This window comes from Perca fluviatilis, chromosome 21 (assembly GCF_010015445.1).
Source record: "Perca fluviatilis chromosome 21, GENO_Pfluv_1.0, whole genome shotgun sequence".
In the NCBI taxonomy this organism is placed as follows: domain Eukaryota; kingdom Metazoa; phylum Chordata; class Actinopteri; order Perciformes; family Percidae; genus Perca; species Perca fluviatilis.
Genome location: NC_053132.1, coordinates 8056159 through 8068023, shown reverse-complemented (window position 1 = coordinate 8068023; position 11865 = coordinate 8056159). Strand labels below are relative to the sequence as shown.

Below are 11865 nucleotides of genomic sequence, written 5' to 3'. Positions count from 1 at the left end.
GTGCATTACAACAGAAAATCAGTGATGCCTGTCAGATACTGATGCAAAAAAATAATGCAACACAATGCACACAGATACAACTTACTGTATTAAATCTACTTTGAAGCATTTAGTGGACATCTTTTATTGTAACATTGTGGTTTTCAGCATCAGGTCTGCCTCCTCAGTGGTTTAGACCCATACTGCCAGAACAAAGAAACATTAACACTAAACCCAACCTAAAAAAAACAAACAAACACTGAAACAGATAAAAGCACTGGACCTAAATCTCATTAGTTTGTTTTTTGTGGCTGCCTCCAGGAGAGAAAAAAAAAAAAAAAAAAAAAAAAAAAAAAAAAAAAAATCAGCTTTGTCTCCAAATTCCCTCTCTCTATCTGCTCTGGTAGTATACACTGAGTAAGAGAGGAGACAGTACTTATAGGAAAAAAAAAATCTATGAAACTTCTCAATCTGAGACAACAAACTTGGATCAATAAACACTAAAAGTGAAAGAAGGCCCTGCAGGAAACCAGGCCGATCTTACATGTTGAGGTTGGCTCTGAAAAATCTCCCACCCTCCACCATGTGGACTTCAGATGACTTTACCTCAGGAAGTCCAACATTTGAAAAAAAAAAAAATGTCCAAGCAGTGAACAACAAAAACAAACTGTAAAGCACAAAGCTGTGTTTTATTGGTCAAAGGTTTCTTGGCTCCCAAGATAACATAACAGTATCACAGAGTAATACAGAAAACTGAGTGTTGGATATCAGGTCCGCTCCCTCTCTAGAGTTTAGAGACAGACCATCATTAACACACTCAGAGCCTTTCACTACACAGTCATACTCCAAAATGCATCCTGGTTTTCCTAGAGACCAGAAAACTCACAATTCTAAACACCTTTTACATAATCATTTGTATAGCTGGATGTCATTTTTCTCTGTGTTTTACAGATGTGAGATTCTTATCCTTCAGGGGTAATACAAAGCATTATTTCATCTCTAAAGGCAGAAGTTCTTGTGATATTCTTCTGACAGCTCGGATGACATCTTCAATGTTGACTTTATCTCCAAATTCAACCTCTCTGTGCTCCAGAAGAATTCCCTGTGGGAGAATAAAAACAATGCATAATGCAGTTCCAAGTGTGCTTGTGTTACTGTCTTTTACATAATTTTTAATGTAATAAATGCATTTAGTTAACCTGAAGACATGGAACAAAACAAGTTTTACCTGCTTTCCTCGTCCAATGACGAAGACCCCACCAAGGACAAAGCCCTCTCCCAAAACATTTCCCATGAAGCCCGTCTTAAAGGCCCGCAGGCCATTCATCCAAACTCCAACACGCAGAAACGCCATGAGACCCATCTTCCGCTCACGGGGCCCATAAAAACGCCTCTGCAATGCAAGCACACCAACCACAAGCCTTGAATCATTCACGCATACTTAAACTGATTTCCCACAGATCCTGAATGACTCTTATTCAAAAGGATTAAAAAAAAAAAAAAAAGAAAGAAAGAAAGAAAAACCTCAGTATCCGGGGGAACTGACCACGTTATTCACACCGATTCATTAGGGAGGAAAAAATAAAAATTCACCTTTTCATCCAAGAAAATCTCCCCTTTGAAGTACGGTCTGAAGTTCTGGACCTCGGTGCCGACGTCCTCCTTCACCACAGCGTACAGAGGGACCCCGAGCTCATCCAGCTGGGGCTTCAGAGAGGACAGCTCTGCAGCCTCCTGCAGCCAATGACATAAACATCAAACAGTCAGATTGCTCACTGTGCACGTACTGCAAATACAAAAAAAATAAAAAAAAGGCACAACTTGCATCAACTGGTAAATAAATACCAGACCTACTCCCAATAGTTTTTTGGTGCTGGTTGTTGATCTTCTTTCATATTTTTGTAAGGCTTTGTTTTTATTTCTTAAGGTTTAATTTCATTGGTCTTGTTTGTAGATGAATCACTTGATTAACCTTTTATTAATCGATCAATTGCATTCATATTGTTATTTTACTGAGTGGCTAACACTTATGACCTCTTGGAACACACACACACACACACACACACACACACACACACACACACACACACACACACACACACACACACACACACACACACACACACACACACACACACACACACACACACACACACACACACACACACACACACACACACACACACACACGGTTTGTTGGTTAGACAGGGTAAAGATAGGGGTTCTATATTTAGATGTAGCCATTTACTGTAAATATTAAAGTTTATGGCTATAGCCTACTTTTGGTATAGTTTGAAAATGAAATGGATATCAGTCTTTAAAGTTTTGAGCCTTTACTGGAATCACCCCACGTACACCGGATCCACGTGTATAACCAAAACAAACTGCGAGTCAACATGCCTTTTATGATGGGTCACTGTGCATGGGAGACCAAGCTAATTTCCCCATCTAGGGGATTAATAAAAGCTAAAGTTAGAGTGGAAATGTATTAAATAAATTCAAACGGAAGGGGAGGTTTAAAACGTCTTAAAACCGGACACCGCTGTTGTTGCGTTCAGACAGAACTCGTGACATACAGCATTGTTCAAACCCACATAATTGTGGAGATCCTAAAGTTTCCAAAGGTTCCTTAAATGTAACAATACAGCTTTAATACAGAATATCTAGGACAGACATTGTGTTAAGATGACTTAACCAGCTATTCAAGGGGTGGTTAAGGGGCTCTAAATCCCTTTTCATGAAGCCAATAACTTAATCATTAATTTCAAGATATTTAGTCATAAGAACTGTGATTGCCATTACCTCTCTGCACAAAAATCATCCAGGTCGCCGCACAGCCATGATGACAGCCCCGGACCCCTCCCACAGAGATTTCGCTTTCAGGATCCTTTTGTCTGAGAGAAGAAATGAGGTAAGAGGTTAAGAGTTGAGCAACAGAATAAATACATTCCAACAATAGCTTCTTTCAACACACACATACCATGTTGACCATTTATGAAATATAACCCTCATAACTTCTTTGGTGGATTAAAAAAAACAAAAAAGTGGGATTTACCTCCTTTCAAAGTTTTGAGTTCGGTCTCCTCCAAATATTTGAGAGTAGCCTTCAGCGGTGATGTGAGAAAAATATTAGTAAAACCGTTCATAACCCCAGTGATGAGGCCGCCGACAGCCGCCACGGCGTTGGCTATAATTCCCATTATCATTTCTCTTCTCTGCCCGATTTACATTACTGCATCTCGGCTCCAACAGCTCGATCCTCTGTGACTGCACCGCGGCCAGAAGCGCATTTAACCAGCAGCTACAGTGGATCCTCCCAGTGTTGCTCAAACCGAGCTTTGTTTTGGACCGAGATACTGATCGGACATGATTACACGCAGCTGTGTTTGATAAGTGACGCCGTCATCGAGTCTGCAGCGGTAAGACAACTGCAGATACCGAAAAATGAAATACAAAGCCGCCACTGTGCACCAGCGTTGGCCCTCCTCCTTCAGTTCAAAGGTCACTTTAGGAAATCTGCACAGCCATTCGCACAGAAATATCACACAATAGTGTTGCAATATGTTCCATTATTTCCAAAATGAAGTGACTTATTAGATTGACTTGTAGCCTACTGTGTGCATGTGGCAGGAAATAGGTCAGATGAACCATAATCACTATTTAAAAAAAAAACAACCTTGAGACGATTTCCAGAGGTGTCAAAAGTAGGCTATTCACATTCATTACTCAGGTAGAAGTATAGATACGTGGGTTTAAAAATACTTCTGTTGAAGTATCAACTCAAGCTTTTTACTCAAGTAAAAGTGTAAAAGTACTGGTTTCAAAACTACTTAAAGTATAAAAGTAAAAGTAGCCTAATGCAAGGGAAAAATGCCATTAAGGACAAAAGCTAGGCCGCTCCATGGACCTATAGTGCACTAGGCCTACCCCACCTCCACAAAAAAATTTTTTCTAAAGGCCGTAATGACTATAATGTTATATTAAAATGATAATGTTGAAAAATGTGGGATGCCCCTGTTGAATGAATGCATTTTGGTACAATGCAAATACATCAAAGAACCATATACAGGTATGTGTAGGCCTACTACTGAGCATTAACATGTGTATCATGGAGCGGAAGATATGACTAGTTGCCTATAAGTATTGTAATGGTACAAAAAGTCAAACTTCAGAGGCATGTTATCAATAGCCTTTATTGGAATGTAAATTTACATCCAAGCTTAGCTGCAGGAATCTGTGAGGGCAATGGATGTAAGATAACAAAACTGGACAAGAAAATTGCCGGTGCTTTGGACATTTTGCTCGAGACATCTTTGTAGGCTACATTCATCTGCTATTTCCTTGCTGGGGTGTGACGTGATTTGTGTCATATGCAGGTGTGACGGATCGCGTACAAGCCAATAGGGTGTTAGAATGGTATAGGTTTATTCTTCTCATCCAACCACAATCAAATTCACTCTATCCGGATGGCGCGATTTATCTGTATAGGTTTTTTTTTTGAACGATGACAAGCCGGAATGAAAGCAAGCCTAACTGAAATAGGAGTAATGAGGCTATTTTTTAAATGTAAGTAGTAGAAAGTACAGATAATTGCGTGAAAATGTAAGGAGTAGAAGTAAAAAATCTGCTGTAAAATAATTACTCCAGTAAAGTATAGATACCCAAAATTTCTACTTAAGTAAGGTGTAGGAGCCATTCATGTTTATTGTTGGGCTTTTGTTTTATATTGTTTGGATATTGGGTTACAGTGATTGATTGCACACTTGGTTGTATTTAGGGGGCATAGGTTACAGGAAGTGAGGTGCACAGGTGTGAGGAGCACAAACAGTTCTCACCAGACCACAGAGCACACCCTGCGTTCATGCCACCTCGGAATAACAGGCACCGCCCCCCTGGTTACGTTGTTTTTCCGACTGGCAGCGTTCACATGGTCGGGATGCGTCTTCTTCTTCTTCTGTTATATTGGCGTTTGGCATAACAACTTTTTGCATGACTGCCACCAACGGTTGGCCGTAGCCGAGAGCATCAGGTGTGTGAAAACATGGAGGCCACAATAACAAAAGATTTTCTGCTGTTTTCTTATGCGAGCATCCAAACAGCACATCGCCAGGTGTTTGTTTGTGTTATCTGCAGGACAACGAACGGGAAAGGACACGGATAATGTGTTTTGTTTTTATATACATGGGCCTATTTATGAATAATTTGAAACGTATTATGTCTGTGTATGTTTCTTGGCAGAGGCATTTGTCCACAATAAACAGTTTGTCATTAAAATATGTTCAGTGAACCAAAGTCGCCTCCATCAAACGTCAGTTGTCAACAACGCGTCACCAACTGGGAAACTCTGGTATCAAAATCCAGCCCGAGTTTCCCACCTCTGATTCCCACAGGACGTTACGTGAATGGTGACGTTTTCACTCGGAAAAACGTTTTTCCGATGTCCATGAACGCACGGACAGACCACAAACTACAGAGCACCACGGATAAAAGTCTAAATCAACCGGTATGTTCAGCTGTTTTATACAAATTATTATAATAAACTACAAACCTCAACTGCAATAATCTCTGGAAACTCTTTGTGTCTGCGTGAAAAACGTCACTCCTACCTGTCCTGGATGGTAAAGCTAGAGGTACAGCAAAGCAATATTGGGGCCAACATAAGGTAACGAAGTTACTTGACCCCTCTGACAATTTCACACCTTGCCTGCTTCAGAAACACTGAACAATAGGCACAGAGATACTGAAGTAAAACAAATATAAAAATGTATGTATTGGTGATAATTTTTTATTTTTTGCACGTTTTATATTTGCATATCAAACTACATGTATACTGCAGCTATGAAATCATTTAATTTGTGTAAAAGATTGATCGTCAAACAACAATGACTTGATCACGTATGGTCTGCTTCTTCTTCTTCCTCCTGAAAAGCAACACAAAGCTTTATTAGAATGTATCCTCCACTGAAACCAACCATTACAGTTACAACTTTCTGAACTGATTTTTATTTATTTATTTTTTTTCACGTTTTAAATTAGATCATAAATACTTTTTTTACGGTCTCATTTTCACTTGTTGTCCAGTTAGCCTACAAGGTCTACCTTCTCCTGGATGTTTGTGTTTTCGGGCTCCTCTTGTGGTGTCTCGCTCGGCACTGTATCCTCGACTGCTGCGTCGCTGTCAGCAGGAGCCGAGCTAACAGTGGTCTCAGTTGTGCGTTGCCCGTCTGCCTCCTGAGATGAGTTGATCAGAACAACTCTGGTTAAGCATTACACAAATGTGTCCTTTTTTTTACATTTCTATCTCTTGATTCTGTTGTAGTCTGGCTGACTGTCTATTTCTGCTGGGACATTTTGGTTCTCAATCTCAACACTGCTGCCTCCCTCTGGACTCGGCTTTCTTATCTTGTGTTTGCAAAGAATGAGACGGAGATATTCTGCAAAAAATAGCCACCTTTTTCTGTGTCTCCTGCTCTGTTTCTTCACTAGAAAATATCTCTTCTGGTTTGAGACCTTCACTCTGTGGTGCTGACTCCAACTTACCAGTTGCATCTTCATCAACCTGTGGTGATGTAGAACAATTAGTAGATCTGCCTTTTCTCAGCCTGACTCCTGTCTGTATTTTCTTCACCTGGACACCTGTGTAGTTTATGGGAATGAACATCTTCTTAACTTTCTGTCATCTGGCGTGTAATGTTTAGGCTATCTTCAGCTGACTTTGCCTCAAATCTTCTTTACCGCTCTGTTGACCTGTCCAGTGTCTTTCCTTGCTCTTTATCCTGCATCTCTTGCGTCCTCAGTCTGTATACATGGCGACCTAAATCCTCATGCATATAACCTGTATTTCATCACCTTCTCTGTGTCTCGAGGGGAACGAGGGCTTTGTTTGTCATGTAGCTCTTCTGTTTTTAAGTTGTCAACTTCTCGGCTGGGAGTCGAGCGTATCGGTTCAGTCTGCTCAGATTCAGCTGTGTCAGCTTCATCAACCACCTGCAGAGCCGTTGTGAAACAGAATAATATGTATACTTAGCGTCAACGTGAAACAAAAAGAAAATGTCTTGCCATCTGCTCTGTGTTTAAATTTAACACCTAGCTTATTAGTTTTTTTTAAGTTGTATATCATGGTACTAAATTGGTATAGATGTAATTCGATCATATCACCTTCTCCTCATCTTGGTCAACTTCTTTCTCTTCTGTTTGATTGGTGCTTGCCGTTTTCTCTTCTACATGATTGTCACGTGGATCCACCTCTGTTTTTTCTTCCGCTTGATTGCTCCTCTGCTCCACTTCTTTTTCAACAGGCACTTCTGTGGACTCCTCTTTGACCTCAGTGTTGAGGGCCTCCAAAGGTTTTATTTCGGGGGACTCTGGTCCGCTTACATTATCTGTAACCTTCACCTGGCAGACACACCATCTTCTTAAACCATTTTGAAATCATTTGGTAGCTATTTCCACACCCACATTAGGCAAATGATGCATTTTAAAATAATCATGATACTCTGCCCCAAACCAAAAATCAAACCAAACAAAGAAGTCATTGCAAAAGATGAGGGAGGCACTACCACCAGAAGCACAGATTTGAGATCCACTGTTTTTATCACCTCTGGTTCAGTGTCATTTTCCTGAGCGTCACTTTGGTTTTCGTCTGTGCCCTGCTGGCTTCCTGGATCAGTGGTGTTTGGTTTCTCTTTGTTGTCCTCAGCAGCTTCTGTTGTGGCTAACGTGGGTGCATCATCCTTCTCAGACATCTGTTGATGTGGTGATGTTGATATTCTCTTGATGGATTTGGCTCAAAATGTTGTGTAAAGTTTTTAAAACATGAACTCCAGTTAGATCATAAGTGGAGTACATTAAAGTGAGGATAGAACCTTCCTTTCTTTTTCTTTCGTCTGATGTCCCTCCTAGCTCTTGGGCTTTGTTTAAAATTAAATTAAAGCTACATTGTGTAAGAATTTCTCCCATCTAGTGGTGAAATTGTATATGACAACCAACTGAATATGACTTTCTAGCCCTTCCCATTCCGAGAGCGTTGTAACTCCTACGGTGGCTGAACCCGAACTTAGCTCTTAGTATCTCCATTGTTTACACGCAGCTATTCTAGCCACTCCAGTTGGTCTTGTTGCTTTGCCTGTCGTTTAATTCTCTTTTTCGCTTCCCTGGCAAGTAATCTCCCCCTGGCATTCATCACGGTGACACTGAGTTTAAAAGCGCGAAAGGCGGAGGTATGTCCCTCTTTGGCTAATGTATTTTAAAGATGGAGGTGCAACATGGCTGCCGTCATTCGAGCGACTCGCTAGTATGTATTCTGAATGATTCTGAATGGCAGATTCTGCGCTTATGAGAATACTTTGATTAGTTGGTGAGCACCTATTTGTGAAAGAAGAAAAGTTTTTTTGCCAAGAATCAACTCCAAAAATTACATTATGTAGGTTTAAGTAAGGGATCATCATTTACCGTTCTAATCGTAACAAAATGGTATCTAAACACTGGGTTAGAAGGAGGTTTTAGATGTCCTAAGGTAAATGGAGGTTCAGTTACAATAACTTTTTGTAATTAGAACTAAAACGCAGTGTTAACATGTTAATTTTGTCACACAACCTACTTTTTTAGAGTCTTCCAAGGCCTCACTGATCTTTCGCTCCTCCTCCCTCAGCTTCTCCTGGTGCAACGCTTCTTCTCTGGCTTTCGCCTGCTCCTGCTCCAGCAGTGCCAAATTGGCCATTTTCTGCAAATAAAAATGGTAAAACAACAAGGCTTGTGACTGAGGAAAAAAAAGCTTCACATTTTAACAGCCTTGATACCTGTAGTTTCACACACAAAAAGGAATGCTTTCTAGAGGGTTTTGACCTCCTGACCTGTTATTTCTTATGAGCCATAGATCTACAGACATGCAGGGCCCTGTAAGCAGTTTCTAAAGTCCGAGCTAAAGGTATAAAAGGCGACTGGGTGTTTGTTGCCTCAGCCCCTATAAGCTTTATAGCACTAGGTCTGAGGAGCTTAGACTATCTAAGTCTTTGTCATCCTTTACTGCAGTTCTTAAAACCTATTGTAAGATCAGGGCTCTGAGGCAGTAGAGGTATGAGCAGAAGTAGCTTTACTACTAGCTCTTTAATTGCTAGTAACCCTGTTTCCCAGGGGTAAGTCTCCTTGTGGTGGGTGAGGTCATGTTCTCCATATCAACATACCCCATTGTTGATATAAAAAAAAGTGTTATAGCTGCTTTAATGTACCAAAATAGCCTTGCAGGCACAATGACCTCTGTGAGCAGTATCATTTAAACTTATAATTGATTATTATTACAGATTGTATAATTAACTTGTAAGCAGCATTTTTTTTTTTATGCTGGAGGCAATTTTTAACCACTGTATGTAGCTTACTATCAGGAATTAATTAGGAATCATTTTATTTCCAACATTTCTTATCTATTGTATTATTGTTGTTGTTTTACATAGTGTATTATTTCAACTGTCCGATTGTGCCTGCCTCATTGCAGTCCGTAAATGTTTTATTACTGATTCAATGATTTAAAGCAATTTGTAACTTTGTTTTTAAGTGTATTATTATCGTATTTTGATCATCATAGATTTTCATTTTTTTTGTGTGAAATCATTAGCTTTCAAATAAATGTAGTGGAGTAAAAGTATGAAGTAGCAAACAAGAAGTAACGTTACTCAAGGAAAGTACCTCAGACTTGCACTTAAGTAACGTTATTGCACTTGGTGTACTTAACGCCAGTTTGGCTATACTCAGTTTGTATTACACTGATATTAAACTTTATATATTATAAAACGAATGAATAGGTTCTAAAACATTTTTGTGTAATGGTTTCCCCTACTGACCGAAAACCCAACAGCAGCTTACCTTTGTCTCGTATTCTACGTTTGAGTTGTACTTGTAAAGCCAGTGGGCGAGATACTGGATGGGATTCACAGGACGCTGCTCGGCCACTTCAGCGAGTCCGTCTGCCAGACATTTCCCCAAGTGTTTTTTTATATACTCAGAGTCCATCTTTTATCTGCGTGAAATATCCAAACATGAACGTTGTGAATGGTAGCTAGTTAGCTAGCTAAACGTTTAGCTATAGCTACCGTTTGCTGATTTTAGTTGGCTAGCGTCGGTTAACAGGAACTCAAAGTTTAGCTCTTTTTGACGTTAGTAGCTAGTTAGCTACACAGTAAGTACTTATATATTTAATATGTATTATTTATATCGTAAGCTAAATGTAACAACTAATTTAAGCATATCGCCAAAACAAACCTTTTTCACCGAGCGTCCGGATGTAGCGGTGTCTCCATGGCAACGGTGTCACGCCATTAATGATCCCCTCCCGTCATCATTTTAAACGGGTTCCTACTACCGTTGACACTGAGTTTTTCAGTTTAAAATTAAAATCAGATTTGGAGACATTATTACGTGGAGAAAGGTCATTCATTAATATGACATGAAAACACACATGTAAAACTGTCCCAGAATTGCTCCTGATAGATCACCCTATCGCAGTCTCAGTGCTATAATAACCCAGACTAAAAAGTTACATGAGAAGGCTATGGAATTTTTTTTCTTTAGGCCGATATCTGTTTAATATCTTTGATAGTAACAATATTTATTGCTTTAAATGCTTATTTGCACCCTGTCCTGAAACTGGGACAGTTTGCTCACACAGGAGGAGGAGGTGGGGAAAATTTGCAGCAGGCTCCGTTTCCAAGAAACAGGTGACACCCAGTTAACATTTGTAATCACAGATATCATTTTCCTTGTATAATCATACTACACACCTTTCAGCCAAATATAGCCTTCACGTCGACATGACTCACCCAATCACACTGTGTGCAGTCCAGTCCCTCTCACTGCACATACAGAGGTTATTTTATCAAATATAATCAAACATTTGCATAGTTTGTCATTTAAAAGCTTCACTATAACATCATTAAGTGTATTGTTTCTCTCATTTTTAAGCCAGAACATCAGGTATTGGCCCTTAAGCAGTTTTTGGCCCAATTATAGGCCGTGTGAACATGACAAGTAACCGTTAGTCTCCACTTTCATTTATCACAAGAGGGTCTATGAAGTAGCCTACTGATATTTTAATAGTGTCCACACATTTTTCAAGTTTTATTTTCACTTCTCACAAGGAGAGCTATGTAGGTTATAGTTATATATAGTATAGTATATGTTTGAATAAAAGGACTATATGGAACATTTAAAGTCAGTATGCTTCCCCCTGGTGGTTGTATCGGAAACACTTATTTGGGGGATACATAACAATTCCTAGATACTTTATAGCTCCTAATATTGGGCTTTTAGTAATTGTTTCTTTTGTAATGATTTATGCAATTAAAAAAATAGTTTAGTTTTATAACTGTTTATATAAACTTGGTTATCAGAAAACACGACCCAAGGAACTATTCATAATTTTTCATATCCTGAAAGAGACTGTCATCCTTCACCTCATGTCCCTCCATTTCTTTTTGGAAAAAAAAGAGAGAAAATAAAGCCAAATTCATCATCTGAAAACCATGGAAACTACTTCACTCCTCAATTGTTAAAAGCTAATCCAAATGAAGATCTTGTAGGCCTATTCACAAAAGTCTACTGCATAATACTTTTTGGCAAATGTTTTCACTTGTACACCTTCCAAAGTAGGCCTAGGCCTACAACAAACAAGAACTGAAACAATGACATACTTCCTGTCTGTGGTGTGTTTAAAAAATACACTTTACAATAATAAGCCTATATACACTAATTCAAAATAAACGCTCAGCGAGAAATATTTAGCCTAATGAAACATCATGAGCTCTCCGGTCTATACGCTAATAAATAAGTGCTTCAATAACCATAACATAATAATTAATAAATGTAGTAGCCTACCTACTCTAAAGCAGATCTTAC

The 11865-nt window shown here is 39.3% G+C and overlaps 1 protein-coding gene and 1 pseudogene across 3 annotated transcripts; both read right to left on the bottom strand.

Annotated features, from left to right (window-relative positions):
* Nucleotides 1-644: 644 nt before the first annotated feature.
* On the bottom strand, nucleotides 645-3419 carry LOC120551507 (annotated as a pseudogene).
* Nucleotides 3420-5746: 2327 nt separating this feature from the next.
* Nucleotides 5747-10365, bottom strand: dydc2 (DPY30 domain containing 2). 3 transcript variants are annotated; one of them, XM_039788580.1, is made up of 8 exons: nucleotides 10234-10365; nucleotides 9838-9991; nucleotides 8579-8701; nucleotides 7578-7724; nucleotides 7138-7374; nucleotides 6829-6966; nucleotides 6079-6210; nucleotides 5747-5900 (listed from the first exon to the last, which is right to left on the bottom strand). In XM_039788580.1, exons 2-8 carry the CDS (start codon nucleotides 9982-9984, stop codon nucleotides 5871-5873), a joined length of 954 nt encoding a protein of 317 aa, XP_039644514.1. In that variant the 5' UTR covers nucleotides 9985-9991; nucleotides 10234-10365; the 3' UTR covers nucleotides 5747-5870. The 3 variants fall into 3 exon arrangements, with proteins under 3 accessions (XP_039644514.1, XP_039644515.1, XP_039644516.1); XM_039788581.1 differs by lacking the exon at nucleotides 7578-7724 and having other exon boundaries at nucleotides 10234-10364; XM_039788582.1 differs by lacking the exons at nucleotides 9838-9991; nucleotides 10234-10365 and adding an exon at nucleotides 8832-8909.
* Nucleotides 10366-11865: the final 1500 nt, after the last annotated feature.